Source organism: Mixophyes fleayi, chromosome 3, assembly GCF_038048845.1.
Source record: "Mixophyes fleayi isolate aMixFle1 chromosome 3, aMixFle1.hap1, whole genome shotgun sequence".
NCBI lineage: Eukaryota > Metazoa > Chordata > Amphibia > Anura > Limnodynastidae > Mixophyes > Mixophyes fleayi.
The window spans coordinates 16,474,924-16,493,386 of NC_134404.1; the positions used below are offsets into that span (position 1 = coordinate 16,474,924).

The 18,463-nt window shown below is 40.2% G+C and overlaps 1 protein-coding gene across 1 annotated transcript in view; it reads right to left on the reverse strand.

The window, feature by feature from the left end:
* Nucleotides 1-231: 231 nt before the first annotated feature.
* LOC142143079 (equistatin-like) overlaps nt 232-18,463 on the reverse strand; it is a 50,790-nt gene continuing 32,558 nt past the window's right edge. Inside the window, exons 4-7 of the mRNA XM_075200794.1 lie at nt 15,373-15,585; nt 12,877-13,089; nt 506-718; nt 232-326 (exon numbers count right to left, since the gene is read on the reverse strand). Of these exons, the coding sequence (XP_075056895.1) occupies nt 232-326; nt 506-718; nt 12,877-13,089; nt 15,373-15,585 (734 nt within the window). The remainder of the gene's footprint in view (nt 327-505; nt 719-12,876; nt 13,090-15,372; nt 15,586-18,463) is intronic.

The following is an 18,463-nucleotide window of genomic DNA, read 5'->3' on the forward strand; positions in this document are numbered from 1 at the left end:
GGGAATTGTTATTTTGTCAGTTTATTATGATGAACAGATGTCAGGAAGCGACTATACTCTACCTCTCGTTTGGTGTTTTTGCTGTGAGTGAAAATGGGCTTCATTCTATTGGCGCAATCTTTTTGTTTTTTCTTTTTGTTAAAAATTCAGAACGATTCCTATTATCTGCTGACTTTTTGTGTCCTACAGAGCTGACCCTCTAATCTATCAGATGGATGTAGCAGTGTCTGTTTATGATTGGAGGTGACCTTCTATATGGTGATAGTGTTTAGATTCTGTGGGAACAGGAGATGTACAAGTCTCTGCTGCAGATCTATGATGATCTCCTATATGTAATAAGAGCCAGAGTAATCACGGTGTAAATTAAAGATAGCCATAACTAAACACTATTTGTCATAATAATAAAAATATTAACAATAATATTAATAATAATAATAATAATACATCTTCAGCACACAGTGTATTGTGGGATGATGCATTTATATATTATATGACAAAGTCTTACCTGTAGCTCTGCATTTTGGGGGGCCTTGGCGTGGTGAGGTTCTCGTACCAGCAATCTCTTTACCCTCTCTGTTGACGCACCAACACATACCCGTGCTGCCATGACACTGCAGTGGCCTGTAGCTGCCATCTTTATCACACTGAGGTACATAAGCTCCTATTAGGGGTTTTTTCTTTGCACGCTCACGTTCCTTTAAGCAGGGAGTAAGATCCTCTGAAACACGACATGACAACACATGGTAACATTTTTTTGGAGCAGAGTGGCACCATCTTTAAAATTTAGCTATGACACACAACACAGCTCTGCTCAAAAATAGAGTTGAGCTGATAGATGAGTTTCTGTATAACATCAGTAATTAGTATGTGAAGGTCAGTTTCTGAACGATGTTTGGAGGCTGCAGCATCCTGTCACTGAGTGAAGGTAATGAGGGTATCTGAGAGACTTCACACAGCAAGCTCCAGGCAGGGAGCGAGAGTAAAGACGGATCCAGCAGAGGTTTGGGCTACAAAAGCTTGTTGTGAAAGTACCAAAAACGGTTCTAGGGATGGAATTCTATTGAGCTGAGAACCAGAGCTCTGGATGCAGCAGTGTAGGATTGCAGCCCCAAATTTGAGTTTACAACCCTTGCTGCTGACTTTGGCACGGAGGTGGCACGAGGCACCGGGGACAATGTCCTGAAACTAAGTGTGGGAATAAGATTTAAAGATTAAAACTCTCAGCCCAGACTTATTTGATACATGGTGGAGAAAGGGAAGAGACCACTTCATGTAAAAAGTAGGATCATAAACTGAACAGATCCTTGTAATAGTTTAAATAATCATTTGGGACAAGAGGATAGATGATCACCTGCCAGCTTGTGAGTGTGTAAAAGAGTATATGAAGGTAAAAAAGACCCCATGTCAAGTATATCACTTACGTACTTCCATTAAGTGTTAGCGTGTGTAATCGCTCTTTTAAGAACTTCTCATTTATCCCCCAGCTGTCCTGTGATACCCTATACCTGCTGTATTCCTGTATCCTACAGATAAGGACTAACACTCTCCTCCATCCCCCAGCTGTCCTGTGATACCCTATACCTGCTGTATTCCTGTATCCTACAGATAAGGACTAACACTCTCATCCATCCCCCAGCTGTCCTGTGATACCCTATACCTGTTATATTCCTGTATCCTACAGATAAGGACTAACACTCTCCTCCATCCCCCAGCTGTCCTGTGAGTCGCCTATACCTGTTGTATTCCTGTATCCTACAGATAAGCACTAGCACTCTCATTCATTCCCCGGCTGTCCTGTGATACCCTATACCTGTTGTATTCCTGTATCCTACAGATAAGGACTAGCACTCTCATTCATCCCCCAGCTGTCCTGCGATACCCTATACCTGTTATATTCCTGTATCCTACAGATAAGGACTAGCACTCTCATCCATCCCCGGCTGTCCTGTGAGACTCCTATACCTGCTGTATTACTGTATCCTACAGAAAAGAACTAACACTCTCATCCATCCCGGCTGTCCTGTGAGACTCCTATACCTGCTGTATTACTGTATTCTACAGAAAAGAACTAACACGCTTATCCATCCCACGGCTGTCCTGTGAGACCACTATACCTGCTGTATTACTGTATCCTACAGATAAGGACTAACTCTCTCATCTAACCCCCGTCCTGGGTAATATATTGTACACTGGAACTATTAGGCTGCACAGTGATATAATTAGGGTGGACACTGAGTAAGTTATTCTGCCAATTATGATCGTATTAAATTATAATTTTATACTTTAAATAGTTGAATCTATTTATTTTATCTATGTGTTATAGGCTAGGAGATCCTTCACCATATGTTTGTAATTTCTTTATGTAATCTTCTCATGTCATGTTATCTTCAAATGAGACAATTATTTAAGTCTAAATTGGAATGAAAGTTATGTTTACACATAATACAGTTATACTCATCCATTATTTCACTTGTATTTGCTGTTGCATTTACTCCACAGGAGATATGAGCTAAATTTGAAAATTGTTTTGTGAAATATTCACCTCATTCTGCATTTGTCATATTCTCGCACTTTGCCCACAGAATGGATATTGTGGTTCTGAATTCTACTGCTATATGTATTGGATGGGGTTTCGATGATCCTTACCGGGCAGCTACAGCCGAAGCAGTCATCTCTAGCTTATTACAGAATTACACCAATGACATTGAGAGGAATTCATGGTCCACTGCATTACTATTGACTATTGTATCACTGTACTTCACAAGGAAGAGACCAAACTTGCTAAATACTAGTTTTAAGTTACATGAATCTGAACCAGAACTGATGCAGGTGGATGGTCTAAGTGATTTACTGTCTACTCTCGAAAGCATCTGTAGATTAGAGCAAAACTGTTTATATAGCACAAGTCCAGGACAGTTACAGTAGCAATGTCCTCTCCAGAGGAAAGGTAATTCCTCACACCTCTAGAATAACAATCTGAGTCCACCAGCCAGATTCCTTGCTGTTATGTTTGAGAAGTTATCTATCTGAGGTCCCTGGAAGAGTCTGGGTCTATGGGCAATTAGATTGATAGAGGCTTTATTTTACAACATAAAATACATACAATGCAAAAGATCAAGTTTATTCCACTTGACCAGCAGCTCACCTACTGCTTCTGGGCCTGAGTCTGTTGGAGCCATACCTCTCCTTTTAGAAACCTCCATGAGACATTTATAAATGCTCAGTCTAGACGTGGTCCAATCTCCAAAGTTTCCTGTAGTTTTCATGATACTCTGGCTAGCAGATCATATCTAGCAATCAATTGGGTTGGACAAATGAATAACCTTCACTACAGCTCACTATCTCCACCAACACCTAATCACTCATAGCAGCAAAAACATAGAGGGTGCATTATATATAGCAAGATTTTTTGGATAAAAAATAAGCTGCGGTAATGCCCCCTCACCAATCTTGTAACTGCTGCACTGATTAGCTACATGAAACCTAAATTCCATTAAGGTGAATTTATTGCTTGTCGGAACCACAGTTAAATACCATCCAAATAAATACTGATGATAATGTAAAGAGTTGTTTATCTGCCCATCTACTTTGACAGCTGGAGCTCACATCTTCTTTGGGCAAGAAAGATGGAAGTCTTCATCCAAATCTTACCAAATAACTGTAAATGCAATCACAGTGTGAAATTGATACAGATTCAGAGTTATTTAAGAGGAATTGCATGGTGAAAATTTTTACTAAGCTAGACTAAAGAGGTGCCTATGATTTGATCTGAATACTCCCTGGGGATGAATGGAAGAGGACTTCCTGCATTTGCTTTGGCACTCACTTATGCTGGTGGGATTAACTAACACCCCAGCTACCTTTCAACATTGTCAGAATTATGTAGTCTGAATCGGTATGTAGTAATCTGCCTTGATGACATTCTTATATATTCGCAAATACTATCGGATCATAGACGGTACATTATGCAAAACTTAATGCAAAACTAGAAAATTGCATATTTGAGGTTGACAATATCTATTTCCTTTGGTATATTATTGTGAGGATACCACCCATAGCTGGGATGGCAGTTACCCTCTGTGGGATTCAACTCACTTGGGTAGACCACAGTATATCCTAAGTAAGGCTTTATTACGACAACGCAACACCACAAGACGATCACAAGATAGAGGGCAAATTTTAGCATGTATCCTCCAGCAGCCTCTTGCAGTCATCACTCCAAACTCATAAGCTTAGTCTCTTTCAGAGTCTTATAATCCTGCAATATTACCACTACCATTTAACTAGACAGATACCATGTCGCCCAGCGTTGGATACTGACTCACACAGACACTGTCCTGCTAGGGTTTCCTCCAGCAGCACTGCAATGCTTGCCCAGAGTCCTTTTTGCTGATGTATTGTACACCAGGATCCTCCAAGCTAGAATAGCTCTCTTGGCATTCTGCTCTCCTTATATTCTTGGCTGTATACACAGGGAGTAGGGTCAAATGTCTCAATCCTTCCTCTTACAGCAGGGGTCTATCAGTGGACACATTAAGTGATAGACATACAGTCTCTGTTACTTTGATTATACAATGGAATGGCTTGACTCAATTACCTATTTGGCTGGATACACTAAACAAAGGGTTACAATATTACATCAGGGAATGACACTTCAGACTTGCGTGAAACAATAAAACATTTCACTCATTGTATCTGCAGCATTACGCAATCTGAGTCAGTGATACATTTTGATACAAGAACATTATATTGATACATATTAATACATTCCCAGTGCTATTGCAGGCAGTATATTACTGTGAAGGCACAATGCATATCATATAGAAGTTCTAACCTAAATACCTTTCAAATTGCCTTTTGACCTAGATAATTAACTTGGCTGCCATCTGGTTAACTCACTCAGACATTGTTCTGATTACAAACCAAATCTAAGCTGCACCTCATAACAATGGCCATTTGAGACAAATGGTAATTACATTAGCTAATACAAGCAAAATTACTTCTGCTGCCCCTGTTATTTTCACACAGTATGGCAATATTCTTTATATTTTTAATACATACAATATTGCAGGTAATAGCAAGGGTAAAATGTACCTAATAACATGAAATAATAATACACATAATACACTGATGCTCTGATGTATATACTTAGACTGGGCCAAGGATTAAAAAAATACATTTAACTGTGAGAAACAGGTGAAGAATAAAAAGTCCTCAGTCTAGTAACACCCTGTTTTGTCACAATTATCTTCCCTGAAAAAGTAAAGATTCATCCATCCATCTAGGTCCAGTCGATAGGAGTCTATAGGAGTCTTGTGGACAAGTACCACAATTATAGAGACAGTGCAACAATTTATAGGATTCTCCAAATATTATTTGAGATTCAAATAGAATGGTTTTAAAATAATTGCATTTCACTTATCTTGGCCCTAAACATTAGGGTACCCGTTTCCTGTGTACAACTCCTGCACAACAGGGTTTTTGTCAACTAAAGAAGACTTTCCAAACCACTTCTGTGTTGCCACATCCTGACGCTAATCAACCATTTGTCTTTGAGGTGAATACCTCCTAGATCATTGTGGGGACTGTCCTCTCTCAAAAGTAGGGAGAAAAGAGGTCAATGTAACACTGTACCTACTTTTCCAAAACTTGTCGCCTACAGAGCAAAATGAATCAAGATTTTTCTCTGCAGTAGGGGGCATTATGCAGTCTGTGTTGACACAATTAGGATTCTCTGCCACTTTTCATGGGATTGCTTAAATGAAGTGTGGGGGAGTAAAGGGATCAGCAGATTGTTGGGATTTTAGGATGGTATAAGGTACTGCATATATAGTCCCCAGCTAGATTACTGCTCAGGGCACAAGACAGCGGAAGGAAACGGTGATATCTTATAATATTAGAAAACTTGTATTGTCGGTAGATTACAGCCAGTACAAACATGGTACCAGACTCATTAGAATTCATTTTAGTTTTGAACAGGGAATATTAATTTAAATCTCTCTAGTAGAGATGCTCACTGACCCCCGTGAAGTGGTTTTGGTTTTGATTTTGGATCTGGATTAGCATTGTGTTTTGGTTCTGGCAAATCCACCCTCGTGTGTTTTGGTTTGGGTTTTGGATCTGTATTTTTTTAGCAAAATTGCTGAAATCACATAATTTTGCTCTTTTTTTGATCCTTTATGATTAACCTCAATAACACTAATTTCAAGTCATTTGCAGTCAGTTTTGACCTCACAGGTCACAATATTATTTTCATGCACTTTTGGACAAATACTGCAGCCACCTGGCTGGATGGTAAGCGACAGAGCAATGACACAAACACACGGCAGTTCCTACCACATTTAGGACACATTGGCACACAGCAGTGTCAGAAAAAGAAAAGTGGGGCAAGATGGAATTGTCCTTGGATCATGAAACTAGTTATGGTTCATTTGATCGCTGCTCCTATTTCTTGGATAAGTGAGGTAATTCTACAGCTAATACATGGCAATGAGCGTTGACCCCCCCTGGTATGCGTGCTTTTATCAGACACACACCAATCCATGGTGCCAGACAATGCACTAAAAAGAGCCATTGTAATTCCCAGCAAAAAGAGCCAGTTCATCAGTGAGCTTCAAATCAGCCCCAATTCCGACAAAAATATAATCTAGTTAGCTACCTTTCATGTAAAGTGCCGATTTCAAACACTTGATGAAACAGCAGCAAGTGGAAGATATTGCATATACACGCCTATTTAGACATCCATGCTTACATTACTTCTGCAAGCAACGTTGCTCTTTGTTATTAAAATAGCTGTCTTTATACCATTCAAAATATTTAAAATAATCCTCCATCATTCTTTGAATGTTGATAGTAGGATCAGGTGGAGTTACAGCAGAGGTGTCACTAATTCTGGTCAATACTTTTACGGTAGATAAGACCAGATGTCAAAATTGTGTGCTGATTCATCTGCATCATCAATGGGTGTCTAAGATTTTTGCTAAGCACACAACAATATATATATAGCACATATAGGTAACATTGTCACACAGCGTTAGCTGAAAGGAAAGATGGAATTGTCCTTGGGCCCTCCCACCCACCCTTATGTTGGATCTTAAAAAAAGACATGCACACTTTAACAAACCAAGCACTTCAGCCACAAAAGTGCCACTCCTTGTAGCTGAACTGCTTGGTTTATTTGGGCCCCCACAAAACAAGGTAACAATGGCCTTAAGCCACCTAAGGTAACAGTGGTGTTAATGAACTCTACTGTGACAAGATGTTGTTGTCATCATCCTCAGCCTCATCCTCACTTTCATCAGTGTGTACATGATCCTCACACATTATTAATTCATCACCGCTGGAATCCACCGTTACAGAAGTCTCAGTATTTTGAACTGATTGGCATGAAAGGACTTCCTCTTTGTACTTGAAGTTCATTTTTATTAATGTCGAAGTCGTATAATTGGATGAGCAAAGTATATTAGTTAATATTGTTTTATTGTGCGATTGCACTCAGTATGCCACGCTACACATGGCATGGCGCGATCACGCGGTAAAATGCGCACGCACACACTCGCACTACAACATTTAGTTATTTATATATTTCATGTTTATATTGATTCCATTCCACAAGTATGGATGGTTTTTCGCTGTTCCTCCATCCGCAGAAGCATATACAGGGTGGAATTCCACTTTGTCACCACCTCTTGCTTCAGTTGGCGGCAGGGCAAATTAAACTGCTCTTGTAGTTGCTGCAATCTCCTACACGCTGTTGCCGAATGTCGAAAAATGTCCCGATATTTTACAGACAGCATCTCCTGCATGTCCCTGTCATTTTTTTAAAAGCTCTGCACCATCAAGTTTATTCTGTGAGCAAAACAGGGAATGTGATGGAATTCACCCAGCTGTAATGCTCTCACAATATTAGTGGCATTATCAGAAATGACATATCCTGAGGAGAGTCCAAGTGGGATAAGCCATGTTGCAATGACATCCCTTAGTTTTTGTAACAGATTGTCAGCTGTATGCCTCTTAGTGAAGCCGCTGATACACAGAGTAGCCTGCCTCTGACAAATGTGACGTACTTGGGTACATGCTGCTGCTGTTCCTGATGGCGAAGGCGAATCATCAATCCAGTGGGCTGTCAAGGTCATATAATCTTTAGTTTGCCCAGCTCTGCTTGTCCACATATCTGTGGTTAAGTGTACAGTGGGCAGAATGGCATTTTGCAGCCCAATAATAACATTTTTACGGACTTTCTGGTAGAGGTGAAGAATAGCTTTTCTACTGAAGTGGTGTCGTGATGGAATTTGGTAACAGGGACACAAGACCTCAAGTAACTGTCTAAAACCAGCTGCAATAATAGTGGATATTGGATAAAGATATAATACTAGCATAGTCGCCATGGCCGTCTGTGATCCGCTTTGCCACTGGGTGACAGCTTTCATACTTGCTTCCTCATGCAAAGGATTGTTTAACAGTCAATTGTTGTAAACTACTAGTAGTCTTCTTCTTGGTCTGCTTCTGGGATGAAGATTCACACCCGGCAGCAGCAACAGCAGCAGCAGCAGGACGAACGCTCAAGAATTCTTCTGAGGAATCCAGAATAGTGGAAGAGTCATCTAGCCTTACCAACTTGGATGCGGGACTAACTCCGATCGCTACTGAGGATATTGATGAGGACGGTGTTGTGGGTGTAGATTGCAGGCGTCGGGATGAAGGTGAGAGAAGGGTCCTGATGATTGGCTGCTTGTTGTTATTTTTTTACTATAACTTACTGATTTTCCCAATACCTTGCCATGAACTCGTGTCAAATGGTGTAACATGGATGAGGTTCCTAGATGGTTAAGGTCCCTCCCTCGATTGACTGTGGCTTTGCATAAACTAGACAACTGTTGTCAGGATTTGGATAGAAATAATTCCACACATAAGAAGTGGCTTTTTTGGTTTTAGGTCCAGGCATGACAATGGCCTTCTTCTTATCATGTGTCAAAACTGCTTCCAACGGTGCAGGACTTACACGATCAACATCATCCTCATCAACATCCTCATTATCACCCTCGTCAGCTACACAAATATCCCCCTCATCCTGTTTCAATTCCAAAGTGGCATCCTCAATTGGTGTATCACCGGCTACACTCGGGCTGTTCAGGCACACATCAGCAGAAATGCTGAAAGGGGCCTTCTTTATGGATACATTATCTGAATGGTCACAATAACACATAGCACTCATGCATGGACTCTCCTAATGGATTGGTGTCATTTCTGAATCTGAGCAGACATTTTCCTCTAATGGCTTACGGTTTTCTTCCAGTGCGGCTTTTACATGAAACAGTATTTGTGCACCACTTTTGGAGTCGGAATTACTTGGACTTGCTTGGCTACGAGTGACCTTACAAGAAGATGACTCAGTAATAATTTTAGATCTCGCACTCATAGAGAAAGGCGAAGGCCTCATTCTTTCTTTGCCACTGCATGTGTAGAATGGCATGTTGGCAATTTTTTTTTTTCCGGCAGATAACTTTTCTTCACCACAGTAAAAGGTGGTTTTTTTATGTTTTTTTCCCTGACTTAAAAAGACTTTGTACTTTCACATAGGCTTTACCAGATGACATACAGGGATTATCATCATCAGGACTGGTTGAAGCAGCAGCTTGTTGCTCCTGCTCTTCTGTGTACTGCTGTGAATCCATTTGGATAACACCTTACACTTAATGGTGCAAATTCAGAAAAAAGCCTGCAAGGACTAGTATATTAGATTTGTATTTCAGCAATGACAAATTGAGCAATGCAGCTCTTGTCTTTGGGTGTATATAGCACTACACTTATTGGTGCAAATTCAGAAAAAAAGCCTGCAAAGACTTGTATATTTGGATTTCACCAATGACAATTAGCAATGGAGCTTTGTTGAACAATCAGCTCAATTCCTTTGTAGAACCCTCCGACACTCTCTCTTCATTTGATCCCACAAATGAAGAGGAAGTTTCTACTCTCTTCTCATCCTTCTACTCTACCTCCTGTCCTCTTGATCCCATTCCCTTACAAATTGGTAGGTCCCTGTCTCCTGTGCTCATTACCCCTCTAACTAAAATCTGTAATCTATTGCTTTCTATTGGTATTTTTCCATCACTATTCAAGCATGCAGTGATTACTCCCATTTAAAAAAAACAGAATTTTGGCCATAACTTTCTCACAAATTACCACCCCATCTCCCAGCTCTCATGCCCCTCCGAGCTTCGAGAGAATTGCCTACACTCGCCTCACACACTTTCTTACAGCAAACAACCTATTGGATCCTCTTCAGTCACGCTTTCGCTCTCAACACTCCACAGAGACTGTGCTGACCAAGGTTGTCAATGATTTGATCACAGCAAAAAATAATAACCATTACGCTCTTCTAATTCTCCTGGATCTCTCTGCTGCATTTGACACTGTTGACCACTCTCCTCATACAAACGCTACAATCCCTAGGTCTTGAAGGTACTATCCTATCCTGGTTCTCATCCTACCAATCTAATCGCTCTTTCAGTGTTAATTTCTCTGGATTCACCTCTGCTCCGCTTCCCTTATCAGTTGGAGTACCACAAGGCTCAGTCCTAGGTCCTCTGCTATTCTCTATCTACACCGCTTCTCTTGGAAAACTAATAAGCTCCTTTGGATTTCAGCATCATCTCTATGCGGATGATACACAAATGTATCTATCCTCTCCTGATCTTTCACCATCTGTGTTGTCTCGCGTTACTGACTGTCATTCTGCCATTTCATCTTGGATGTCTTCTCGCCAACTCAAACTCAATCTTTCAAAAACTGAATTAATAATATTCCCCCCCAAAAACAGTAGCTTCCTGCATGGCATTTCTATTTCTGTTGATAACATGACCATAAATCCAACCCCGCAAGCTCGTTGCCTAGGTGTAATTCTTGACTCACAACTGTCATTTATTCCCCACATCAACTCTATATCTAAATCATGTTACATACACCTAAAGAACATTTCCAGAATACACACATATCTCACACAAGACATCGCAAAAAAATTAATTCATGCATTCATCATCTCCCGCATTGACTATTGCAATTCCCTCCTTACTGGTCTTCCCAAAGTCAGACTTGAACCCCTACAATCTATTTTGCATACCGTGGCTAGATTGATTTTCCTTACAAACCATTATTCCTCTGCTGAGCCACTCTGTCAGTCTCTACATTGGCTGCCTGTATTTCAACAAATCCAATATAAAACTCTTCTACTAACATACAAGGCCATCAACAAAATCGCACCAACATACATTTCGTCACTTGTCTCAAAATATCTCCCAACTCGACACCTCCGCTCTGCACAAGATCTGCGTCTCTCTTCCACTCTCATCATATCCTCCCATTCTCGATTACAGGACTTTTTCAGGGCTGCACCCACTTTGTGGAATTCCCTCCCTTGCACAGTAAGACTTTCCTCTAGTCTTCAAACCTTCAAGTGTTCTCTGAAAACCCACCTCTTCAGACAAGCTTATGATATTCCTCAACCACCATCTTAATCTCCCCAGATTACCCTATTACCACCCTCTACACAGCTAACACAAGGCAAGAACCCTCTGACCAACATTGCCACACACACAGCCCATTCAATAGCAGTATTTATAGATTCCAAAACTCCCGAGATCTGACAACATCACGATGACATTTAGCCTCGTTTTGGAATCAACAAAGCGTGAAAGATCCCATAAGTTCGGGTGGGCTTGGTTTTCAGGAAACCGAGCCCGCCCATCTCTACTTTCTAGCACTGGACAATTGTCTATGACAGCAACATCTTTATAATAATAATTCTGAATATTTATTTATCTGGTAGATATATTTTGTAAGTTAAAGAACAAGTAATCCCCTCTTATGCAATTATATTATAAACACTGTATTTCTGAGATAAATAATAATAAATCAAAAGTGTTAATACTTTACTAAATCTTCCCAGTATGTTATCCTAATTCTTTGTATAAAGCAGACATTTTCAAACTATATGATAAGAATATGCTAAGGTTACAAATCAGTGCAGAAGGCTTCCATGTGAGTAACTGGCTCCCCCATTTCCCATACATTTACAGTGTGAGGCTGCTTTGCTGAATGGGCAAATGTCTGGCACTGGGGCACAGAATGGTATAACTCCCGGGGCTGTGAGCCTAATATTAAGATGTATTCTAAATGTGTTTGATGAAAAAAATATAAATAATATAAATGTTTTATCTTAACATCGTGATCCAGGGGAGATCTGGTTGCCTCCAACTTAGTGGCAACAGGGTAGAGAGGGGGATGAGCCCCACACTACCAATGAGAACAATGTAAAACTGTTCAACAAAGTCCAGGCAGATATTTGATTGTGAAAAGGGCAAAGAGCTGGATTATATCTGACAACCTGTGTATAAAAATTGAATAAAAAAGGCCGATGAGCCCCAAGTAAATGGTGCAAAGTCTTATATTCCACCTAGGTTTATCATCACTGCCTCACTGTGATGTTACCAGCTCTTGTAAGAACTACATTTCAGCAATAAACACCACTCTTCATATTATCTGCTGACTTCTTGTGTCCTACAGAGCTGACCCTCTAATCTATCAGATGGATGTACCAGTGTCTGTTTATGATTGGATATGAGCTTCTATATGGTAATAGTGTTTATTTTCTGTGGGAAAAAGGAGATGTACAGGTATCTGCTGCTGATCTGTGATGATCTTCTATATGCAATAAGGACCTGAGTAATCAAGGTATAATTTAAAGATGGCCATGATTAAACACTAATTGTCATAATAATAATAATAATAATAATAAATAATAATAATAATAATACTGCATCTACAGCACACAGTGTATTGTGGGATAATGCAATTATATATTATATGACAAAGTCTTACCTGGAGCTCTGCATTTTGGGGGGCCTTGGCGTGGTGAGGTTCTCGTACCAGCAATCTCTTTACCATCTGTGTTGATGCACCAACACATACCAGTGCTGCCATGACACTGCAGTGGCCTGTAGTTGCCATCTTTATCACACTGAGGTACATAAGCTCCTATTAGGGGTTTTTTCTTTGCAAGCTCACGTTCCTTTAAGCAGGGAGTAAGATTCTCTGAAACACGACATGACAACACATGGTAACATTTTTTGGAGCAGAGTGGCACCATGTTTCAAATTAAGTTATGACACACAACACAGCTCTGCTCAAAAATGAAGCTGAGCTGACTTCTGACACTTCTATGGAAGCAGAAGATTTTAACACTTGGAAGATTGGAAAGATTGGTGCACATGCTGTATGGTAATGACTAATGTCATTACCAAGTGTACACACCCTGGCTATCCCACAACTCCCGCTTCATGGTGGACTGCCACTTAAAGCGGCTGAAAGGATGCAAATATGAAGGAAGGAGTAGAAATGTGCAGATATTTGCCATAATATATAGACACAATTTTATTTCCTTTTTGGTGACATTTGGGAAAAATAATAATTTCTACTGATCAGTTTCTAAATTACTTCAGATCATTCTCTGAAGGTAACAGGGGAAGTTTTATTGCCTGTTCCTTATAGATGAGTTTCTGTATAATTTCAGTAATTGGTATCTGAAGGTTAAGGGGGCTTATCAGTGATGATTACTGACCGATGGAAGGAGGCTGCCACAACCTGTCGCTGAGTGAAGGTAATGAGGGTATCTCAGGGACCTCACACAGCAAGCTACAGGCAGGTTTGCAGAAACCCTGTGGGAGCGAGAGTAAAGATGGATCCAGCACTGTTTGGGCTACAACAGATCCTTCTGGAAGTGCCAGAATGGTTCTAAGGACGTAATTCTATTGAGCAAAGAACCAGAGCTCTGGATGCAGCGAGTAGGATTGCAGCCCCAGAGTCGAGTTCCTAACCATTGCTGCTGACTTTGGCATAGGGAAAACACGAGGCACCGCGGGCAATGTCATGAAACTGAGTTTGGGAAGAAGATCTAAAGATTTAAAGATTAAAATTCTTAGCTCAGACTTATTTGATACATGGTGGAGAAGAGGAAGAGACCACTTCACCCAGCAAATGAGTGATATAAAAAGTAGGATCATAAGCTGAACAGATCCTCATAATAGATGAAATAATACTTTGGGACAATAGGCTAGATTATCACTTGCCAGCATGTGGGTGTGTTAAAGTGTATATGGAGGGACAAAAGACCCATGTAAAGTATATTACTTATGTACTTCTATTAAGTGTACTGTGTGATATCGCTCTTTTAAGGACTAATACTCTCATCCATCCCCCCAGCTCTCCTGTGAGACCCCTATATCTGCTGTATTCCTGTATCCTACAAATAAGGACTAACACTCTCATCCATCCCCCGGCTATCTTGGGTATTATATTGTACACTGAAACAATTAGGCTGCACAGTGATACCATTAGGGTGGACATTGAGAAAGTTACCCTTACAATTATGATTGTATTAATTATAATTTTATACTTCAAATAGTTGGATTTATTCATTTTATCCAGACGAAACGCGTTGAACACATCTTTTTGACATTATATTCACTTTACACGAGTGCCGGAGGTGACGTTTGCAGTCCATAGTGGAACGCAAGCGTCTTCCTACTTCTGAAATGCCGAACTCCGTCTTGCCGCTGCACACACCCGGTATGAGGAATTGCTGGGTACCCGGCCATCATCAGCACACAGCAGGTATCTACACACAGTTGAATGACCTTTTCTATCTAATTTAATACAGCTGACACCATTGGAGACGGAAATCCGTTAACCACATCAATACAAACACTGGTCAGGACCATATAGTGTATTCTTTTGTTCCTTTCTCCCAGATGGAGAGGATTATGATTTACACATCATAATATATTGCTATTCATTTTTATTGGAATACCTTTCGGTGGACTGTTACTATCTCTGTGACTACATATTGGATTTTGATTTACTCAATAATTTCCTGCACACGTGGCTAAACCTATCTCTTGGTCATTTCCCTCAATTTTAACGGGTTGTAGCCATTATATATGTATAATTTATATGCACAATTATGTAGAATTATATGGGATTTTATCTGGACTATACATGGTTATTATGGTATTTAGGGTTGATAAGAATCTGGTTGATTTTTTTATCAGGACTTGTTTTATGTGTTATTATTCACGTTTTTCAATAAACCATACTGGATTTTATGTTTAAATTATTAGGCTGTCACTCATATCTGGAGATACGGATAATATTTGGTTTTATTTATTCAAAACCAAAATTATTGATGTATTTTAATATCTTAGTACACCATTGTTGCTCCAACTTAGGGGTCACAATAATAATAATAATAATAATGCATCTTCAGCACACAGTGTATTGTGGGATGATGCAATTATATATTATATGACAAAGTCTTACCTGGAGCTCTGCATTTTGGGGGGCCTTGGCGTGGTGAGGTTCTCGTACCAGCAATCTCTTTACCGTCTCTGTTGACGCACCAGCACATACCAGTGCTGCCATGACACTGCAGTGGCCTGTAGCTGCCATCTTTATCACACTGAGGTACATAAGCTCCTATTTGGGGTTTTTTCTTTGCAAGCTCACGTTCCTTTAAGCAGGGAGTAAGATGCTCTGAAACACGAGATGACAACACATGGTAACATTTTATTGGAGCAGAGTGGCACCATGTTTAAAGTTTAGTTGTGACATACAACACAGCTCTGTTCAAAAATGGATTTGATCTGACTTCTGTCACTTCTATGGTAGCAGAAGATTTTAACATATAGAAGTTCGGAAAGATTGGTATGGGCAGCACAGTGGCTCAGTGGTTAGCACTTCTGCCTCACAGCACTGGGTTCATGAGTTCAATTCCCGACCAAGGCCTTATCTGTGAGGAGTTTTTATGTTCTCCCTGTGTTTGCGTGGGTTTCCTCCGGGTGCACCGGTTTCCTCCCACACTCCAAAAACATACTGGTAGGTTAATTGGCTGCTAACAAATTGACCCTAGTCTGTGTGTCTGTCTGTATTTGTGTGTGTGCGTTAGGGAATTTAGACTGCAAGCCCCAATGGGGCATGGACTGATGTGAGTGAGTAGAGAACTCACTCACATTAGTCCCTGCCCAATTGGGGTTTATAGAGAGTAGAACACAGTGGGAATAGTGGCACTATATAAATAAATTATGATGATAGAAGATCGGAAACATTGGTGCACATGCAGTATGGTAATGACTAATGTCATTACCATGTGTACACACCTTAGCTATTCCTCAACTCCCGCTCCTTGGTAGACTGCCCCTTAAGGCGGCTGAAACTATGCAAATATGAAGGACAGAGTGGAAATGCACAGATGTTTGCCTTAATATATAGACACAATTGTATTTCCTTTTTGGTGGCATTTTGGTATAAATAGCAATTTCTTCTGATCGAACGTTATGATGAGTTTCTATATAACATCAGAAATTGGTATCTGAAGGTCGAGGGGGCTTATCAGGGACAGTTAATGACCGATGGAAGGAGGCTGCCACAACCAGTCACTGAGGGAAGATAATGAGAGTATCTCATGGACCTCACACAGCAAGCTCCAGGCAGGTTTGTGAAAACCCTGTGAGAGCGAGCGTAAAGATGGATCCAGCAATCTTTGGGCTACAACAGCTCCTTCTGGAAGTGCCAGAAGGGTTCTAAGGATGGAATCCTAAAGGAGCAAGGAACACGAGCTCTGGATGCAGCAGTGTAGGATTGCAGTCCAAGAGTTGGTTTTTCGAACTTTTGCTGCTGACTTTGGCACAGAGGGGGCACGAGGCTTTGTGGGCAATGTTCTGAAACTGAGTTTGGGAAGAAGATTTAAGATTAAAACTCTCAACTCTGACTTATTTCACACATGGTGGAGAAGGGGAAGAGACCACTTCACCCAGCAAATTGAGAAATATAAAAAGTAGGATCATAAGATGAACAGATCCTCATAATAGATGAAATAATAATTTGGGACAAGAGGCTAGATTATCCCCTGCCAGCATGTGGGTTTGTAAAAGTGTATATGGAGGGACAAAAGACCCATGTAAAGTATATTACTTATACACTTCCATTAAGAGTTAGTGTGTGTAATCGCTCTTTAAAGGACTAACTCTCATCCATCCCCCTGGCTGTCCTGTAAGACCCCTATACCTGCTGTATTCCTCTGTCCTACAGATAAGGACTAACACTCTCATCCATCCCCCAGCTGTCCTGGGTATTATATTGTACACTGGAACCATTAGGCTGCACAGTGATCCTATTAGGGTGGATGTTATCCTGCCAATTATGATTACATTGATTATAATTGTATACTTTAAATAGATAAATCTGTTTATTTTATCTTTGAATGTAAGTTTTTTTATGTAATCTTCTCATTTTATGTTATTTACAAATGAGACATTTATTTATTTAAGTCTAAATTAGAATGAAGGTTATGTTTACACAATATAACATTTATACTCTTCCATGGTTCCACTTGTATTTGCTGTTGCATTTACTCCAGAGGAGATACGAGTTACATTTGAAAATTGTTTTTCAAATTTTCACCTCATTCTGCCTTTGTGATGTTCTCGAACTTTGCCCACAGAACGAAAATTGCGTTTCTGAATTCTACTGCTGTATGTATTGGATGGGGTTTTGATGATCCATACCGGACAGCTACGGTAGAAGCAGTCCCCTCTAGCTTAATACAGAATTACATCAATGACAAAGGAATTCATGGTCCACTGCTTTACTATTGACAACTGCTTCACTGTACTTCCCAAGGAGGAGATCAACGGTCTGTTACTTCTTTGTTTCTCTGGCATTACCTGCCAAATACTAGTCTTAAGTTACATGAATCAGAACCAGAACTCATGCAGATGGGCAGCCTCAGTGATTTACGCACTGTCCTCACCAGAGGAAAGCTATTTCTAGACATCTCTGGATTAACAATTTGAGTCCCCCCGGCAGATTCCTTGCTGTTGTGATTGAGTAGATATCTATCTGGATTCCCTGGAAGAGTCTGGGTCTATGGGCAATTTCATTGATAGAGACTTTATTTAACAACACAAAATACATACAATGCAAAAGACCAAGTTTATTCCACTTGATCAGCAGCTTATCTACTGCTTCTGGGCCTGTGTCTGTTGGAGCCATACCTCTCCTTTTAGATACATCCATGAGACATTTTTAAATGCTCAGTCTAGAGTCTAGATGTGGTCCAATCTCCAAAGTTTCCTGTAGTTTTCATGATACTCTGGCTAGTTAGGTCATATCTAACAATCAATTGGGTTGGAAAAATAATAACCTTCAGTACAGCTCACTACCTCCAACAATACCTAATCACTCACAGCAGCAAAAACAGAGTGTGCATTATATGTAGCAACCTGGAGCATTTTTAAAAGTATCAAGATTTATTTGATAAAAAATAACCTGAGTTGATGCCCCCTCACCAATCTTGTAACTGCTGCATTGATTTGCTACATGTAACCCAAATTCCATTCGGGTGACTTTACTG